Source organism: Gracilinanus agilis, chromosome 2, assembly GCF_016433145.1.
Source record: "Gracilinanus agilis isolate LMUSP501 chromosome 2, AgileGrace, whole genome shotgun sequence".
In the NCBI taxonomy this organism is placed as follows: domain Eukaryota; kingdom Metazoa; phylum Chordata; class Mammalia; order Didelphimorphia; family Didelphidae; genus Gracilinanus; species Gracilinanus agilis.
The window spans coordinates 558918028-558939005 of NC_058131.1; the positions used below are offsets into that span (position 1 = coordinate 558918028).

The 20978-nt window shown below is 33.7% G+C and overlaps 1 protein-coding gene across 1 annotated transcript in view; it reads right to left on the reverse strand.

The window, feature by feature from the left end:
- Positions 1-20978, reverse strand: part of NEDD4 (NEDD4 E3 ubiquitin protein ligase) — a 99479-nt gene that overhangs the window by 50143 nt on the left and 28358 nt on the right. Inside the window, 6 exon segments of the mRNA XM_044660105.1 lie at positions 2557-2724; positions 2852-2969; positions 4456-4466; positions 7608-7763; positions 15680-15782; positions 18763-18824. Coding sequence (XP_044516040.1) covers positions 2557-2724; positions 2852-2969; positions 4456-4466; positions 7608-7763; positions 15680-15782; positions 18763-18824 — 618 coding nt within the window.

A 20978-nucleotide genomic window follows, 5' to 3' on the forward strand; every position in this document is an offset into this window, starting at 1 on the left:
TTTATAATTTCCTTGATGATGTCTTGAAAGATTATGGATATGGCTTGAAAGGTCATACTTCTTGAAAGATTATAGATATGGATACAGCAGGATAAAAAATAAGGAACAATAATCAAGACTTTTTAATTTTTTTTAATCATAACTTTCAGGTAGTCAATTCTTAAGTTATCTCTTCTCAATTTATTTTTCCAAGTCAGTTTTTCCCCGCATGAGATATTTCACATTTTCTTCTATTTCTTTTTTCATGTTTGATTGTTCCTTGAGTCTCTTGGAGTCATTAGCTTCCATTTGCCCATTCTAATTTTAAGACTCGATTTTCTTGATTGAGCTTTTTGTACTTCCTTTTCCATTTGACCAATTCTACTTTGGAAAGAGATTATACTTTTCCTCAGTGAATTTGTTTACCTCTTATTTTCATAGGGCCAAATCTATCTATCAAGAAGTTTTTCTCTTCATTACTTTTTTGTATGTTGTTATCCACTTGGCAAATTCTGCTTTTTAAAAAATTATTTTCTTTGGATTTTTGTGCCTCTTTTACCAATTTGCCTATTCTGTTTTTTAAGATATTCATTTCTTCAGTGTTTTTTGTTGTTCCTTTACCAAGCTATTGATTTTTTTTATGATACTCTGTATCACTCTCATTTCTTTTCCCAATTTTTTTCTTCTAGCTCTCTTATTTAATTTTTAAAATCCTTTTTGAGCTCTTCCTTTAATTCTTTGGGCTTGAGGACAATTTATTTTTCTTGGAAGCTTCAGATGCAGCATTATTGATTTTTTTGTCTTCTGAGTTTGGAGCTACCCTTTCACCAAAATGAGTTTCTATTTTTAATTTCTTTTTTTGTTGTTTGCTCATGTAGATTCTAAAATTAATGTTCAATATCTCCAAAGTTTAATATTTATAAAGATTTATTAATATTTATCTAGAGAGCTAGAGAAAACAGGTAGTGCTTATCCAAGCCACTCACCTTGAAGAGAGGAGGTGGGGCCGCACAAATTGAAACTACATGCAGACAACATAGTGACGCATGAATACAAAAGGCAAAAGGGATTGTGGGTAACACAGAAAGGAATTTTGGATAATGAAGATTTTAGGGGTTCAAGATTTTCCAAATATACACTCATTTTCCTGTCTTTTTCTTTTAAAAAAAACTGAAAGTTGGGCTCTGAAACTCTGGTGAAGGGAGTACTTCTAAGCTTCAAGTTTTATGCAGTTGCCTTCAGATCTATCTACTTTCAGTTCTTCCAAGGTGGTATGATGTAAGGTAAGGTATGTTTAATATTTTCCTAGTCTGTCTGGGGTGTGTAATCCTAAACCTTCTTTTTTGCCTTGAAACTGTGACCAGGGTTTCCTGTTCCCATATGGCTGCAGATGCTTGTGTATACTGGTGCTATTCCTCACCCTTAGACTGCACTCCATGACAGTGACCTGGTTCTGCATATACCAACACGAAAGGAGTCTTGCGCCCAGAGCTAGCAAAGGGACTCTTGTAATCCTTTACTGAGCAATTGTGCAACCTACCTTACCATCTATAACTGAGTTTCAGAGCCTTGGGGGCTGCTTCAGTTGTGCCAAAAACCATTGTAACTGGTGGAGCCTGCCCTGGCACACTGAGCTTCACCTCTACCCAGGTGCACTAGATCCATTGTGCCAACCTTCTAAATTGTCTTGGGTTGAAAAATAAAGTATACTTCATCTTCACTTTTTTGTGAGTTACACTGCTCTAGAATTGGTTTTGAGGTGTTAAATCATTGGTTTTTGGAGGATAATTTGGTAGAAATCAGATGCATCCCTGTACTTTCTCTGACATCTTGGCTCTGTACCCCCAAAGTACTTCTTAAAGAAACCTCATACAATTTTTTAAAAAGCAGCATAAAACAAATTTTACGTGGTATTTACAAAACCTTGTGTTCCTTCTATTCTCTTCTTTGGATTTTGAAAAAAATGTTTCAATAGTCCTCTTGTCTTTGGTATCACTATTGCTACTCTTCCCCTGCCCCTGCTGAAAACTAAAAGAAAAAAATGAGGAAAAAAATTTCTAACATTTAGTCAAAACAAAATGAATTCACACAATAGTTGCATTCAAAAATATGTCTCATTCTGCTACTTTTGCCCCTCTCTTCTCTGTCAGGAGGTAGGTAACAGGCTTCATTATAGTTCTTTCAGAGACATGCTTAGTCATTCCATTGATTAGGGTTCTTATTTTTTTTACTGTTTTTCTTTACGGTATTGTTGTCTATGTATAAAATATTCTCCCAATTCCAGTCATTTCACTCTATTCACACCACCAAAGATTATCTGAAATTATCTCTGTTATTTCTTAAAAAGCAGTAACATAACATGACATTCATAAATCATAATTTGTTCAGTCATTCCCCTAGTATTTGAAAGGAAATCTAAGACTTTCTATTTGAATACCTCCCTCCTTCTTTAAATCCTCTCTTTATAATGGTATGAAGAACAAATTTAAGCATACTTGAATTCTAAATACTATTAAAGAGAAGATACTTAAATTCAGATATTGAAATTTTACCAAATAAAATCTAAGACTTTGTTACATAGTTGAACATTTCTTGGCTTGCTGCTATATGTCCAAAGGTAGGGGATCTGGCACTCAATCCTCTTATAACATAATTCTCAATATCAAAGTAACTTTGTGGCAGAAGTGATTGGAGGTTTTGGTTGCTATATATGGTACTTTCATCTTTGGTTATGATTTCCTAGCTCTGATACAAAGACAATTAAGTTAAACTACAACTATTCTAATCAACTCATATAAGCAATAAGTGCTTTTTTAGTCACTATGGAAAAATGTACATATGACAACTGAAAAAAAAGAAAATTCTTTTACACCTCTTTAGCATCTCTGTTTTCAGGTTGTTCTATTTCTTCAGATATCCACCTTCTTGTAGTAAATGCATGCTGCCCTTGCTGGTGACTGCTAGCATTCTCAGCATCTGCTATGTCATCCCTGCACCAAAAATATGAGTCAAAATCTATATTTTATAATACTGGAAGTAAAAATAGTTATAATGATTGATTTTTATATAGTACTTTAAGATTTACAAAGTACTTTACATGTATTATCTTGTTTGATCCAAACAACACTCAGAAATAGGTAAGTACTATCAGTATCTTCTTTTAAAAAATGAGGCAAGTGAAGCAGAGGGAGATTAAATGTCTTTTCTATATTCATAACGCTTAATGTTGGAAGTGAAATTTACAGAGTAAAAAGGAACTTTGGAGGCCACTTCAGTCACCAATCCATTCCTGGATAAAAATGCCCTTTACAACATACCAGATAGGTGGTCAATATCCAGCCTTTTTTTGAATACCTCAGAATGGTAATATTATGGAAACCATTGCCTCCTAAGGGAAATATTTCCAATTTTGGATAGTTTCAATCACTAGAAAGCATTTCAATTTATCAAATTCAGATTCTGACACAATACTCTTTCTACTATACAAATAAAATTACAATGAGAATTTAAAAATAGATATCAAATGAATCATACTAACAAGTATAGCTAATGTTTATATAGCATTTTATAGTCAAAAAGCACTAAATTTTATTACCTTTGTTCAAAGGCTGTGGAAAAATCCAGATAACAAAAAATAAGCAGTTTTGTTTTTTAATGTAATATTTCATACCATGTCAATTTAACTGTTTATTGTTAACAGGCTCTCTCTCTTCAAATTTTATTTACTTATCTGTGTAGGAAAGACCTTGAGGGCAGACTTATGTATATTTTCTCTGTGTATTCCCAGAATAATTTATGTTGGAAAGATTTATATGATGCTAACTAAAATAACTTTTAGCTCTTTTTCTAAATAGGTAAATAAAAAAAGAGAGGTTCTAAAAGTTTACCTAAATCTCTTTATTGGACTCTTACTTATTAGAATTAATCATGAATTACTAAAATTATCTAAGAAAATTCTGACATGGATTCAGAAAGAAAGAGCAGAATTAAAGATGATTGAGAAGTTAGATAACACTATCTTAATATTAGAGCTGTGGAGATGGATGAGCCATACAGGCTAACAAATACAATCTGAAGCCCAGGACGTGAAGTGACTTAGTCAAGGTCCTATGGATGAGAAGTAATTGCATCAGATTGGAAAACACTAGTGGGCATAGTTTAAAAAAGGGAGATAATGAAGGTTGATGATGAAGTATGCTCCCCACTTCCTTATGATGAGTTGAAGGGCTTAGGAACCCTAACTCTTCTGAGACACATTTTCTGGATATGGTCAACATGGGACTTTGTTTTGCTGGTCCACTTGTTTCAAGAATTTTTTTCGTTTTTCTTTCTTTTTTTTCCCCAATTGGGAAGGGGAATGAAGAAATAAGTGTTAATTGAAAAAATAAAACTGAATTTTAAGAAATTTTAAAAAGAAGTTAAGGAGAAGGCACCTTTCTGGCTGTCAGGAAACAAAAGAATTAAGAGTTGGGATACCTGGATGTTGGCTTTAGTCTACCATTAGCCAGTGGTATGGCCTCTGGCAGATTGCTTAAACTCTAAAAAATCCTATGAATCCTAAAGTGAAATGAATTAGTTTGGGAGGTAATGTGTTCCTCTTTACTCTACCTAGGTCTTGGGGCAAAGGTCAGAAAACTTTTTTGAAGATGTGGAGAAGAGATTCTTATTCAGTTATGGATTAGATTAGATATTTGAGTATCCTTTGAATGTGTTTACAACTCTGAAATTCTGGGTCTCATTTTTCTCATCTGTAAAAGGTGGAGATGGTGATTGCTAAGCTTTCTTCTAACTTTTAAGTTCTATGGTACCGTAAAAATACTATGAAGCCTTGGCTGGGTTCGGGGGAAATTAAGACAGACTTTACAGAGTTGAGGTTTTTATCTGAAGTTCAAGCACCCACGAGTTGTCTGTAAACTTGAACTGGAAAAATTATAGCATTATTTTTAATAATTTCTCACTGAAATTTGATATTTCCTTCAATTATAAATTAAAAGTAAATAGTCTTAGAAGGGCTCTATAGCTTTAATGAGGCTGCCAAAGAAACCAAATTCATTAAAAACAGGTAAGAACTACTGTTCTAGGAAATTTTGTTGTGATTGCTTTTAATTATCTTCTAATACACACAAAAATATTTATTGGATACCAAACATTCTGATCAGGGATTAAAAGCAATTTGTAGAATGACAAAAGTCACAATGAAAGACTACATAATATTGGAAACTTGACTGTTAAAAAAAGAAAGTATAATGTTTTCATAATGAATATGAATAATGAATAGAAAAATTTGTAACCATAGGGTAGTGTTATTAATAGTAAAGGGAAAGACTCAGTGAAAACAGATAGGTTACATTATTGAATACCATTTTCATTCTTTGTTGAGAAAGTCAAAGATGTATCTACACTGATAAAAATTCGATTAAAATGATGGATGTTGTATAAGTGAATATCTTTTCTGGATAAAGGAAAATTGTTCTTTTTTTCTTTCTGTTTAGTGACTAGAAAGGAAATTAAAAGAAAATGCTTTATGAAAAGAACAAAACATGTTAAAAAGCTATCTAGAAAGTTTTAAAGCTATATATTTTATCAGTACAATTTTGAAAGTATTTGCTTAATTAAAAAACTGAATTTTGGCTATGACTACATAATATTGGTGTAGAAAATTCACTATAAATGAATATTTAATATGAAACCCATATTATGAGCTTTTATTACTTTTCTAGAAGAGATCTATAGAAATGAGTATTTTATTATGCTGGAATAAAAATAAAAAGTAGATCATATTGTATATACATTTAAACCTAAAAATTTTAATTTATTAAAGCTTCTAATTAAATGTAGAATTTAAGATTATCAGAAGAAGAAAAATATATAATTTTATATTTCATTAAAAGCCAAAAGATATTTTTAAATGGAATCAATTATAATGGGAGGTTTATGAATTAAGTAACATTAAATACTACCTAAATCACTCTAAATAAGGCACTGAATTATTAAAAAACTCAGAGCTGAAAAGGATTCTCTGAGGTTATCAATTCTAATCCATATATGGATAAGGTATGGTTAAACTATATAGCTCAATAAGATATAGTTTGGACTACTTTATCTTTGAGAAATGGTCTATCTTTCTTACCTTGAAGACCTTTAATAAGATGATTACTTCACGAGGCAGTCCATTCTGCATTTGGATAGCTATGTTAGGAAATTTTTCCTTTTGTTGAGTTAAAAATGTTCCTTTCTTGAACTTCTACACATCTTGCAAAGTTTTGCCATCTGAGGCCAAGCAGAACAAATAGAATTTGCCTTCCAAATGACAGCTATTAAGTGTGTTAAAAAGAAAATCATATTTGTAGGAATCAATCACTAGAATCAGGTTCAAATCCTGGCTGGCTGACTGTATAACATGAGGAAAGGCACTTGACTTCTCTGTTCCTCAGTTACCTTCTCTGAAAAAGGTGGCTGAGATGGAGAAGGTGGCTTCTGAGATTCCTTCCAGTTTTAAAGCTCTTGTGATCTCCACATTTAAAAACTTTTTCATTTCCTTTAACTGTGTTTTTTTTTCACATGGCATGGTTCTTTTCGTTGACCTTTTACCTTCCTCTGTATTTTCTTGTTTGTTAATGTTCCTCCTAAATTGTGGCATGTAGAACTACACAAAATGCTCCAGACATTGTATGACTAAGGCAAAGTATGGCAGGACTATTGTCTCCTTCATTTGGGTCTTTATACTTCTAATGGTAGCCCAAGTTTTCTTTATAAATTAGAAGTTATTCTTGTCATAATTCAAATTTAATTAGAGAAACATCTTATTAATCTAGAAAATTAGCATGGGCTCACAAGAGCAGAATCTAAAATAAACAAAGTGTATCCAATATGAGATAAGAGCTTTTTTTGGCTTTTATGTCACAGTGATGATTCATAATGGGCTTATCTTATAAGATTAGAAGCCCTAGGTCTTTTTTAATGAAGTGTTGTCTAGTCATTCCTCCTTTATTGTCTACTCATTCCCCATTTATCATACCTCCCAAGAATATTACTTTACATTTATTTCTACTTAATTGCATTTAAAAAGATTTGGCTTCCCATTTGCAAATGCTGAAGTCTTTCTGGATTATGATTTTGTGACTCAACAAAATCAACTATTGCTCTCTGATTTCTGTAGAGTGCATGTCATTTATGCTATCAACCAAGTCACTGATATCAGTGATGATGGTCAGAGGGCCAGAACAAAGTCCTTGGACAATATATCAGAGGCTTCATTTCAAACTGTCATGGATCCATTTTACTCTTTGGATCTAGGTGTTCAACTAGTTATTCTTCTGACTTTGCTGTCATCTGATCCACATTTCTCTTTAGAATTCACACAGATAAAGTGAAACATTGTCAAATGTCTTGCTAAAATCCAGATATGCTACGTTTATGGCATTATATCTATAGGTGTTTCAGAAAAGGAAATGAATTTAATAATTCAGATAATACTAGCCTATTTTATCTAACCCAGAAGCAAATATAAAAATCTTAATAGTCCAACATTATTAATTTCTAAATTATTTTGATTCAGTAGTGAACAAATCAAAACAACAATTTCTAGTTAAAATCATCTATAGTACAAATGAGGATGGTATCATCACATACTGAGACTGAATTCTTCTCGACTCATGGTTTACATAATAAGTCCTTCCAAGGACATCTTGCCTTTCTCCCCAGCCTGGAGGCAGAGGAGAATATTCTTGTTGCTGCTGCATATGATAAACAACATCTGGTTGGTCCACAATAATCCAGTCAGGCTGAAAAATATAAATGTTTAATTTAATTTAGTCCTAAAATTTTAAAATTAATTTTAATTAATTTTAGTCCTAGACAATATTTATTGAACAACTGTGTCCATCTAAAATCAAAATTGAACACTTTTTGTTATTTAATATATGATAAATTTTCAAAATTAAGGATTGTTACATATTAAGAAACCTTTATATAACTATTTTATAATTATTCAATCATATTTAAAAGGAAAAAGGGCTGGTGCCAGTCAGAAAATGCTAAAGATCTTTAAAAATAAATTAGAAAATCTATAGAAAGCAAAAGCCTAGTTAAGTTATTATCTTTTATTTTTTTAGTGTTCATTTTGTACAAGGGTGTAGAAATAGGAAAGTAATGAGTGATTGCTTGAATAAAAATAAACCAATTAGAAAAAATCTTTTGGATTTCCTGTCTAAGTACATGTTTATTTCAAGCTTTCTATCCTTTAGATACAAGAAAAACAGGAGATACAGTGGTTTGGTTAAGCCTTGAAGCTAAGAAAAAATATTTGACAAAATATACATTTTTCTTGATAAGAAAGGGGAGGGAGTTCTGATACCTGGGCCTAGTAAGAGACAATAAAGTCCAAGCTAAGATTATCAGAATAAGCAAGAAATTAAATAGGGCAGCAGTTTCTATACTAGAGACCTTGGAAGCAGCTAAAACAGCAGAAAAAAGTTAGATATGTTATAAAAAAGAGTAAGTAATCTGAGTGGGACTCGAAGGCAATTTGGGTGTAAGGAAGGATAAAGGGGATATTAGGTGATTATAAGGTGATTGGAGGAGGAATGAAGGTAAGGGAAGGTATATAGAAGATAAAGGAAATGGGGTATGTAGGAGAGGGCAGCTCAACCAGGTTTATTCCTAGAGGCTTGAGACAGAGAATACAGGGAGGAAACTAGGGCCAGTAAGAAATGTTTAGGTTTTGGCTGGAGGGTTTCTCTTGTTAGTTTCTAAAGTCTCTTGAGGGAGGAGTCAAGAGGGCCCTTCCTTGCCAGTCAAACTGATGGCTGGAGGAAGTCTCGGGTAGGTACTTCCTGCCAAGATGGATGCCCCTAGTTCTCTCAAGAAATAAAAAGAAAATGATTCCTTCCCTCTTTAGCCCTTGTCTCAACTTTCAATACATTGATTAACCAGAGGCTTTGAGTAGGTAACAAGGGGATTTATTAATCTCAAGTTAGAGGGAAAGAGGTTCAGGATTTTCTAACTGCTGCTAGGGAGAGGAGTGATGGTGGGGGATGGGTCACGGAGAGGTTTAGACTGAGAGAGCTTGTCCTCCCAGTCAGGAGATTTGACTGCCTTTTATGTAAAGTCCTTATTAAATCACTAAAACTAGTGGTAACTTATTTGAGGATACTATACTTGTCTATAGAAACTAAAACCCACAATGTCCAATCACCAAGCCCTCCCTTCCACCCAGGGCCCAAAGGAAATTCAGGGGAAGGGAAGGGAATGTAGATGGAGAGATCCGGGAGAGGTCCAGAGAAATGAGATAGGTTTAAATTTCCCCAAGACAAATAAGCACAGGCCAAGGCCAAAGCAATTAGGCCAAAGCCAAGCCAAAAGGCTGCAGCTAACAGGCTAAACCAAAGCAAAGCCTCCAGCCACAGCAAAAGCCAGAAGGCAAAAGCCTCATCAGTTGGAACTTCACCTCTATTTATAGCTTTAAGTTCTAACAGACTTTCTGAAGATTCTAAGATTTCTAACTGACTTTTTTAGAAATTACAGAAGCAAAAAATTTTTGTTAGCCACCTTGTATTACAGATACTAAAACTATTTACAAAGCAAGAGAAATAGGGAAATGGCAAATAGATTTGGGAAGAAGCCTCTAATGCCTTAGTGAGAGAAAACAAAGACTTTTCTGATAACAGATAATAAAGCCTAGTTTTAGTTAGGTAGTTGTACCTAGTTAGAAAAAATATATGTATTTATTTAAAAGCATACTTAAATGTGAACTTTATAGTCTCTTGTTTATTCATGCCCAGGGAGAACCTAATAAGAAGGATAATATACATTAACTATTCCCCTGATAGGAGAGAGAAGTACCAGAATTATAAGTATAGTCACTAGGAAGAAAGTAAGTGGCTTCTATAGTTGGCTAAATTTTAAAATTTCACCCTATTAAATAATAGCAAGTAGAATTATAGGATCATAGGTTTAAAATTGAAAGGCACCTTAAAGTTAGTTCAACCTCATATTTTACTAATGATAGTGATGATGATCATAAGTGACAGTTACATAAGCTTTAAAAGATTTGGAAAGCACTCTACAAACAAGATCTTAGCTTATCCTCACAAAAAATAGGTGCTATTATCACAATTTTACAGATGACCAAGTTGAGGCTGGAAAAAATTAAGCAAATTGCCTGGGGTTAAATAGCTAGTAAGTATTTGAATAGGAATTGGAATCCAGGTCTTTGTGATACCAAGTCCTACTTGTTATCTTCTATTGTGTAAATGGAATTAGCTCTAGCCCATTCATAGTCAAAACTCTACTCACCAGAGATAATATCATCCCCACCTCCCTTAGTGGGGAGGGGAGATGAGTTACCCACACGTGAAAATAAGTAACAAATCAAGAACAAGGGACTGCCCTTTGGGCAGTCCAAATCAGTACAGAGACTGCCATTTGTCCACTTGAATTAGAGGTGGACCCACAGGAAGTGACTAGAGATACTATCTCTTCAAGTATGTTGGTTACTTCCCATTGGGGCAGTTCCCGCTTTGAACTTGGTGCTGAAGGATCTAGGCTGAGACCTCAGGCTGCTTCCACTCTGAACTGTCAAGTGGGTAAGTTAGGCTGACTTCCTTGGCCTACCTTGGCGTTTCCAGACTCTACCTTAAGTAGGCTTCTTGCCTCTCTGATTGCTAAGGCCTTGCAGCTTGTAGCCTAGTTTAATTAGTCTTCCAATCCTCTCTCCTCCTGGCCTCAGGTAGACCTGGGCTAGCCTCTCCCTCTCTCTATTTCCCTACCTTCTACCTTCTTACTTGTAAATAAACTACCTTAAACCCTGTCCTGACTTGGGTCTATTTTAATTATGGAATCAATCTGAACTATTGATTCCTGGTGGCCACACCTTAAATATATATCTATAAAATATCTATAATCTCCCTTTTACACTATGATACACTAACTTAGATACATATTAAATATCTTGCTTGCCCAAGGTCACAATGGTAGGAAGTGAGATGCAGGATTCAAATCCAAATTCTCTGACTTCAAATTTGGTGTTTTTTCTCTCTATTACACTATGAAATGTCTTAGTATATTTGCCCTTGAGTTTTTAAATATTTAAAAACCTTCCTGAATCTAACTAACTAAAGACATTTGATATCTATAGTAATAGATCTTATATTTATATAGAATATTTTTAGATAAGGAAGGGAAGAAAAGGTATTCGCTTCACAAAACCAAAAGAATAGAAAAGGCAAATTGGGTGAAATTGGGTTTGGTGCTTAAAAAGAGAGAATTCTACCACACATGCCTTGAAAATTGAAGAAAAAAAGGAAAGCACTAGAAAAGGATTAAAGAAATTAGATTAATACTAGATTTGTATGCATTTTTCAGGTGATTCTTCTTTCAAATCAATTGAATACTGAAGGGTTATCATATTATGGTCCTTGGGGATCTGTGTAGTGAATGTTTATTCTCAACATGGACCCCAGGAAGTGTTATAATATTATACTTCCCAACTATTCTGCAATTTATAATCTGCCTGAGGTCCTTAGAAGTTAAAATAATTTGCTCATGACACAAAACCAATAGCTCTCAGTGGCAGGATTTGAAACCAGGTATTCCTGACTAAGAAACAAGCTTTTTATCAAGTATGTTATGAGACTTAATATACATTTACAAATAAATTAAAGTTTAAACTGTCCTCTCTTAAAAATTGCTACTCATTTCTCTATAAGCAATGTTAACTGAACACTAGAATAACACGAACCTCTTTTATAAACTTATAACTAGTTTATTTTTCTACACTAAAGTATTATATTTACAGTCACAAACTGGAGACCAGAGGAATTGACAAATGCTATTCTGGTTATGGATTATACAAGTAATGAATAAAAGCAGATATGTTTGCTGAAATTCCTGAGGCCTCTCATAAATAAATGTCTACATGTTTACATCCACTGAAATTATAAGGTGCTTTTTGAAGAAGATCAGACATCAACCCATAAGACCACAAAATGAAGGAAAACAAATCTGCCTATAATGTCTGAACTATAAGTAACATACCTATGAAAAAATCTTTATGTGGGAAAACTTGGAGCAGTTTTACTAAATAATTAAGTGCTGCTAGGAATAATTTGTAAAGCTACCAAAAAAATAGTTTTCTTTCTTTACAGGTAGTCATGCCTCATTTTGAATAAGATTCCATCATTCTACACTCTCTATAAAACTACCAAATAGAGAAACTACTACCTAATGATAAATGTACATTATCTGAATATCTTGTTTGTAAAAAATAATTTTTCATGAAAATACAAATAAATGGAGATGTGAATGTGGATTAAGGAAAGCAACATATACTTGTCATAGGTCTTTCTACTATAGAAGTAAGTCTAATCCAAACATAATAATCTGGAGAAGTGAGTATCTGCTAATATATACTTTTAAAATGAGAAAACAGACACATAAGCTACAATTATTAAGGAGAATCTTGGGAAAATAAAGGATTGTTGCAATGAAAGATGCTTAAAAGGAACCCTTATAGGGATTCAGCACTTTCTACACAGGCACTCAAACACTTGTTAAATGAATGGCATGTCTCAGAGACAGTGCTCCTATAGATGGTGCCCAAGTAAAATGTTTTCTGCCACTTCTATTAATTAGAATTAAAATTTTAAAGCTGGAAGGTTCTTGTGAAGTCAGATGATCCAAAAATCCTTTCTTCTCCTTAAAATGAAAAAACAGTGTCCTAAAGAGTTCATGATTTTCCTAGTGTTACCAAGCCTCAGAAGAGAACTCAAATTCAGAGTTTTAATTATCACCTTTGATATATATGAGTACCAAACTTATATTTTCAGACTCAAATTCTTTTTTGAGTTAGTCTAATATGTGTGTGTGTGTGTGTGTGTGTGTGTGTGTGTGTGTGTGTAGACAGACAGACAGATAGATAGATATAGATAGATATCTACCTGAATATTCTTTTCCCATCCAAAGTCCAAAACTTGATTTACCACCTTTCTGCCAAAACCATTTTGTCCTCTTCATTTTCAAATTTCTATATATGATACTTAATCAACCAAGCTTGAGTATTTTTTAACTGTCCCTCTCCTGCCCATGCAGTCAGTTGATTCCATTTTCATAATATCTTCCCATTTGTCTCCTCTTTTCTATTCCTTTTGTCAGAGTTCTCATTCAGGCCTTTAACCCCTCTTACCTAGACTATTGCTACAACTTCTTAACTGGTATGCTTGCCTTCAAGTGTATCTCAATACAATGCTGTCAGATTAATCTTCCTAATATCAACATAACTCTCCTATCCTTCCATTGTCCAAAAACCTCAAAAAACTCCCCATCATCTACTCAGACTTCTTATCTTGGCTCTCAAGCCTCTCTACAGCTTGGTTACAATTCATCTTTATTGCCATATAACTTCTAATATTCCCTCATGCTATTTGCTGCACTGTAGGTTCCAACCACATCTCACAATTTGCCATTCTCCAAAGGTTTTATATTGGATCCTTAACTAGAAGCATCATAATAATAATGGCAGCCAGCATTTACATAGTGTTTTATGTTTCCAAAGCACTTTACACATATTATCTCATTTGATCCTTGCAACAACCCTAGGAGGTAGGTACTATATCCCTATTTTATAGATGAGGAAATCGAGACAGAAGTTAAATGACTTTCCCAGAGTCACATAAACAGGGATTCTGGGAAGATGGTGGCTTAGAAGCAGCAAGGCTCCAGACCTCTGTAAACCCTTCAACACCAATCAAGGACAAAGGACTTTGAGGTGACAGAAAACCAAATCTAACAACAGAACAGAGCTGGGAGATCCTCCTGTTGAACCCAACTTAAAAGGTGCATGGAAAAAAAAGAGATAAAAAGCCTGAATTCTTTTAACTGTCTGGTGGGAGGGGAAAGAAAGGAGGAAGATTCCCAGGCCCCCCCCACCTAATGTGCTGAGTCTCCAGTGGATCCTGGAATCTTGGGGTGGGCAGGGACACTAGTCCAGAGGTAGTGCTATGCCAGACTTAAGGCTCTGATCACAGAGGGCAAGGAGGTGTCTGGGGGAGAAACCCAGAGAGGGCAAACAAATTCTCCATCTTGCACTGCCCCCCTTTTTCTCAAGGTTTTGACCTTAGAGCACTTTGAGCTCTGCAGATCAACCCAACCCTGGCTTAATCCTATCAATATAGAAGATAAGAAGTCTTCAGAGGGCAGAGAAGCCCCAACATCCGTCCCCCACAAACTGCAGTGAAAGCCCAAATCACATCTTTAGCTTTTACTACCAACTGGGGAAGATCTGGCATCAGGCCCCACTAACCCAAATAGAGAAGAAGCCCTTCCAGGACTGAAAAACCTAAACCTACAAATAAAAGAAAAAATGATTAAAGGAACAAGATTACAGCCAATTAGAGGGGGGTAAGAATGAAAAAATATGAGTAAACAACAGAAAAAGAAAAAAGAAACTACAATTGACAACTTCTATCCAGAAATTGAACAAAAAGCAAATGGATCAGAGGAAGATCAAGGAACACCAATAAAAAACACAGAAACCACAGTGAAATGGGCACAGGCTTTGGAAGAACTCAAAATTCAATTAACTCAAGAACTCAAAATTCAATTAGCTCAAAAATTCAAAAAACGATCAACAGAGGCTAAAGACAATAGGGAAAAGAAAATATATGAACTTAAACAAGAAAATAGTGTCTTGAAAGCCAAAACCAACCAGCTTGAAAACAAGGCAAAGAAAGTTAAAGATGACCTACAAAGAAAATCAGACAAGAAAGAGAAGGATGACCAAAAAGCCAGGGAAGAAATTCAGTCTAAAAATCAGAATCCAACAACTAGAAGCAAATGACTTCACAAGACAGCAAGAATATATAAAACAAAATCAAAAGAATGAAAAAATTGTGGAAAATATGAAAAACCTCATGGACATAACCACAGACTTTGAAAATAGATCCAGGAGAGAAAATCTGAGAATTATTGGACTACCAGAAGATGGAAGATCATGACAAAAAGAAAAGCCTGGAGAGCAGCATACAGGAAATTATCCAAGAAAACTGTCCTGACATTCTAGAACAAGAGGGAAAGTGGAGATTGAAAGAATCTAAAGATCACCTCCTATATTTAATCCCCAACAGAGTCACATAAACATAAGTGTCCAAACCAAGATATAAACTCATTCCTGATTTCAAGTCCAACCCTTCATCCATTTGTACCATCTTGCTATTTAATTATTATTACCATAAAAAAGTTTTAAGAAGTTAATTTGCTTTTTAAAAAATAGCCTTAAAAATTTTTGAGGAAATTATCTCACAATTTGTTGATGTTCTTTTTAAAAAATCACACAACTAAGAAATATTAATCTTTGGTACTGTTTTAATGTAAGAGAATATGGCAGAGTTTCAGAAAATCTTTTATAAAACCAGAAAATAAGACGTAACTTTATTTTGTAACTTAGTTTCAGGAAATATATTCACTTACATATACTAGATCTTTCCTCATCACTGCACTAAAAAATTTAATCAGCAATAGCAATGTATAAGTATTTGAAACAAATGGGCCTTCTCATGAATTTATGGAAAAAGTAAATTTATTTTCCAGATTAACCTATTTTCTTCCAAACAAATTAAGTGACTACAGTTGTTTATTCTTGATCATATTAAGAAATAGGAAATATATTTTATTTTTATATTAACAAATTAAAAATTCTCACCACCTCTAGCTCTTCAGCTTGATTTGTGTTTTCATCCTCAGATCCATTGGCTTTAGGTACATATGTCATTTTTAATCTAAGATAACTTTTAACTTTTGATTTGTGACTGTAAAACAAAAAGAAAATACAATTAGGCTAAAACAATATAAAGGTCACACATTATGAATTTGTGCTATACATCAAGAGTTGAGTGATTTGGAAAATCTAAAGTTTCATGACTTGATGAGGCATAGTTTTCCTTTTCTTATAAAATGTAAATATAAAACTTCCTTGGTTCAGTTCAGACTGAGAGGAAAGATCATATGAATTAGCAAATATTCAATTGGAGTAATAACAATGAAAACAGTTTTATTACTTTTGTACATGCCATAATTGAAACTAATTCAATGATGCTTAGCAGGACAGCTGCTTTACAGAATAATAATATTAACTCATATTTATTTAGGTTCTTAAGATGTGAAAAGTATTTTTTCCTCATAACAATACAATAAGGTAAGTAGTATAGGTATTATCTCTATTTTATAGATGAAGAAACTAAGGCATTGAAACATTAAGTGACTTAAATAGAGAAGAATGGATTCATCTGTGTGTATGTGTGTGTATCTAAACTATAAGGATGATATTAGAAAATAAGTATTGTTTTATTAGTTTAGAGATAAGAAGTAGAGAAGCTGCTGGCTTGAGAAAGAATTAGAGTTTCAAATAGAACTGAAAGAGTGTTAAGTTCAACTGATGGCAGTTATAACCATTATTCTATGGCAGTTTCACTGGATGGGTGTGGCATTCCAGGAGTGGCTTCTGGCAGTCAACAGAGCCATACGCAGCTTCTTCTCTTTTAGAGCTGGAGAAGGTAACATCTTTGCTTCTCTCTATCTCAGTCTGAGGGAAAGACTTGAAGGAGTGGAGTGTTTTCTTTTCCAACTTGGGAAACACTATTCATTTATCTGTTACTGTCTATAGATTGGTTAAACTGAAAAAAAAAAAACAACAAACAAACAAAACCTGGTCTTTGGTTTGGACTCTGAGTCTGTGAAGGCTCAGAGTCCTAACTTGATTATTGTGAAGACTCAACCAGGTAGCCTTGGTTATCTTTATAACTTACAGGCGAAGTTAAGAATTAGAGTGGTTAGGTTTATTTAGAATAGTATAAATTTGGTTAGTTAGATCAGGGAGGATTAGCATAGCCTGTGAACCATAGGAGAAGCAGTTCCTTGCAGGACCTGGGAGTTTATTTGGGTGGAGTTAGAATCCCTTAGAATTAGAAATCCTTTTCCTTTATATATATTTTATTTTTCATAAACAAGAGTCTATTTAGTGTTCCCTGAGCCTTGCATTGCTCACCCAATCTTATTTTTATACTACCTTAGTCTATGATTACATTTCAGTTACATCTACTAAAGGTATGCATATACTTTAAAAGGGAACAAATTACTACTTAGCACTTAAGTAGGCATATATTTCTGATAATTTTATTTATTTTATGTTATCTTTCCTAAAAATAATTAAAACATAAATTTCAGCCCACTCTAAAACTGACTTAAGGAGTGGAGTCTGAAGTACAGGAAGAGTCTTTGCCTCTTTTCTCCTTTTTCTAGTGTAATGTAGATTTGGGAGGGGAGTATCTTGGTGATGTGACTGAAAGTTCCTTCCCAATTTTCCTTGAGGAAGTGGCAGTTCTTCACTCAAACATCTTCCTCCAACTCCCTGTACGAGCTCATGTTAGTAACTCTAGAGACAGCATCCACTATTCTTAAATTTAACCCTACCAAATTTAGCTTTCTTTCATCCCATTCCTATAGTGCATGGCTCCCTCAAGAACAATAAGATTAAGTCATAGACAACAATGGATGGTGGTTGGTACTACACTGCTACTGTGAAGTTCTTTTCAACGTTGCACTTGTTTACTTCTATTTTGCTTCAGTAATTAGGATATAATATATGTGTAAGCACACTCATAGATATCTACATATGTACCATATGCACATGCAAAAACACTTAATTTTAAACTTGCAATAACTGAGTTGTTTCAGTGGGGCAGTGACCAAATACATTTTTATAGGCATTCAATTCAATAAATAATTATTAAGCACCTACAAACACAAGGCTGAAATGTGGAGATGCAAAGGCCAAAAGAAAACATTCTTTGCTCTTCATGAGTTTCCATTCTACTAAGGTGGGGTAGGGGCAGAAAGAAGATATATCATGTACACAGATTACATATATATATATATATATATATATATATATATATATGGTAATTTCTAAAGGCAGAAAGCACTGAAATGGGATTGTAGGAGAATGGGATCAGAGAAAGTTATCTCCTCCATTAAAAAAAATCAAATAATAAAATATAAAGACAATGATACATAAATCACCTAGAGTAAAAGAAAGCATTTTGTATAGTTTGTAATTTGTAGTGCCCAGTGCTGTTTTATACATAGTAGGTATTTATGACTATAGTTAGCTACATATGAAAAAACTTTCATATTCTCTAATTCATTTTCCCAAGGAAGTTCTTCCTGGCTCCAACAAAATTAATCTATAATATTTAGAAAAGGAAAAAATAGAGCAGGAAAACGTTTTAAGCACCTTAGATATTATTTTTCTGCTATATGTAAATATTTTCAACAGCAAATAATTATATATGAAAGGTATTTAAATTTAGGGTTTAAATATAGCCTCTTGGATGAAAAAGAATTTTGATTCAGGGATATAGTTATTAAATATACTGATGATTTTAAATTTCTCTTTGCTTATGTTGCTTTTCATTATTTATAATGAAGTCTAGTGAAAGTAGATATTTATCTGGAAGATTGGTTCTATATCACTGGCTTATAGATAATTTGATATGTGATTTTTAAAAATATAGCATATTTCATTAAGAATAAAATGTCAAATATATAAGCATAAAGAAAATCTAGTGTAACTCAAAAATTATTTCTTTTTGTAAAATTAGAAAAAATTAAATTTTTTTGAAACAACTTATTTCCATGAGCATAAACTTTAAACTTAAAAAGGGGCACTATATAAGCCACAATGAAGACATAAAAGATTTAGTAACATTTTCTTGTTCGACATTTACTGACCTTCTTGGATGAAGAACAAAATCCTTAAATGTGTATGGTCTTTCCATATTCAGATTTTCCATCTAAAATAAGATTGATAGTATGTTTTCAATATGTAAGTAAACAGGTAAGTCAACAAAATGACTTAAAAATTTTTGTAAACTATAATCAAAAGTACATTTTTATGTATAGATCACTACTCCCACTCCCCAACAAAAAAATGTACCATCTCTATATATGCCTCTGAATTAAATCTTTTGCTTAAGATATTGGTAGTTGGGAATTTAAGATGAGAAGGACAAAGGAAGGGAGGTTTTGCTTGAAGCCCAGATGATAAGCTGATTATTACTTGAATCCTCTGTAAAGGTAGGAAACTGTCCACTTAATATTATAACTAGTAGTCTCCTATAATCTTGGCTGGCACCGTAGCTAAATTGAAAACCACTTGGCCTAGGCTAAGTATGGAGTGTGAAAGGGAAGAAAATTATGAGAGGAAGAATATGGAGTGGCCAGGCTGTGTGTCAGGTAAGATATTGGTTTATAGACAAACTAATAAAACATTTATGAAGTGGAAAAAATAAAGAAAGCCTCAAAGCAAGTAGAAGTAAGCTGGTTTATTTGGAGCAAAGAGCCAGGGCTAGGGAGACACTAGCTCAGTAGGTAAAGGAAGAGGCATGATTAGATAGCAAGGAGCCCAAAAAGGCAAGTTTAATTGAACTTTATAAGGGTAATAACATGAGGCTAGAGGGAAATACTTTAGGATAGTGCTGGTAAACCTTTTAGAGATCATATGCCCAAACTACATTTCCAAGCTATCTGTGAGCCCCTTCACATTACCTCAGACAGTGGAGAGAGAAAGTACATTGGTCAGCTGGATGGAGGGACAGGTCATGAAAAAAATATCGTCAGGCATGGTGGAGGGGGGAAAGGAGTGCCCCCCCCGGCCTACTGGGGCATACGTGCCACATCTTTGCCAACATGGCTTTAGGATCTCAGAGGACTGATTAAGGGGAAATACTGTTTGAGGTTATTATACGTTTTTCTATTTCCTGTCAAATGCAAACAGTCTTTCTGCTACTTATTCTTTCTAAGATCTATTGTTTGGGGATACTACCATTTCCTTGGTCTTGAAACTCTCTCCTGAATTTTTCTATATCACTAAAGTATCTTGATTTTCTTTCAACATCCCCTTCTGTCTCTTTTCTTTCTTCCTACTTCATGATCCTATTTGGTGTTTTCTTGACAAAAATACCGTAGATGCCATAGATTGCAAATTCTTCCTGTACCTGTTTGCAATTCCCTTTAAGCTACCACTATTCTATCTTGGTAACTTCAAAATCTCTCTCAAGTTCTGCTCTCTCACTCAAATTCAAATTTTTTGCTTATCATAAATGTTCACTAGAATGTCCTGTAATCAATTAAATACAGGATACATGATTACAAATTTATATGAAAATAGTGGTCCTTCAAGATTCTCTCATCTCTAATAGTGATAATAATGGTGGTATATTTTTTTTTTACCTAGGCTAAAAAATTCTTGTCTTGCTACCTAGTTTCATTTTCCTTATCCAGCCAGTCATCAGATACTATACATTTTTCCTTCTCTTTGTCTCTTTGTAGTTTTGTATATGTCTCTCCTTGATTTCTATGATGACTATTCTAATCTAGAACTTCATGCTACATTATTATACAATTTTCCTAGCTATACTAGTTGATTCCAGACTCTCACTTAATTTAATCTTGCACCTTGCTATTAAACTAATAATTTTTTTCAAACACTGCTTTCATGATCATTGACATTATTTCTCTGCTAGCAGTAACCTTCTCGCTGGGGTCACAAATCATATATTTAGATAAAATTGAGAAAATAGTTGGGCTAATTTTTAAATAAGAATAGATTCAAGGAGTATAACTAGGTTATTTGATAAAGCATATATTTATCTAGATGATATGACTTAAGTGCAAGTATCTGTTAGACTAAAAAAATTTAAGTATAAGAAATAAAATAGTAGGGGGGAGCTAGGTGACTCAATGTATTGAGAGCCAGGCTCAGAGACAGGAGGTCCTGAGTTCAAATCTGGACTCAGACACTCCCTAGCTGTGTGACCCTAAGCAAGTCACTTGACCCCCATTGCCTAGTCCTTATCACTCTTCTGCGTTAGAACCAACACACAATATTGATTCTAAGTCAGAAGGTAGAGGTTAAAAAAAAAGAGATAAAATAGTTCATGTTTGTA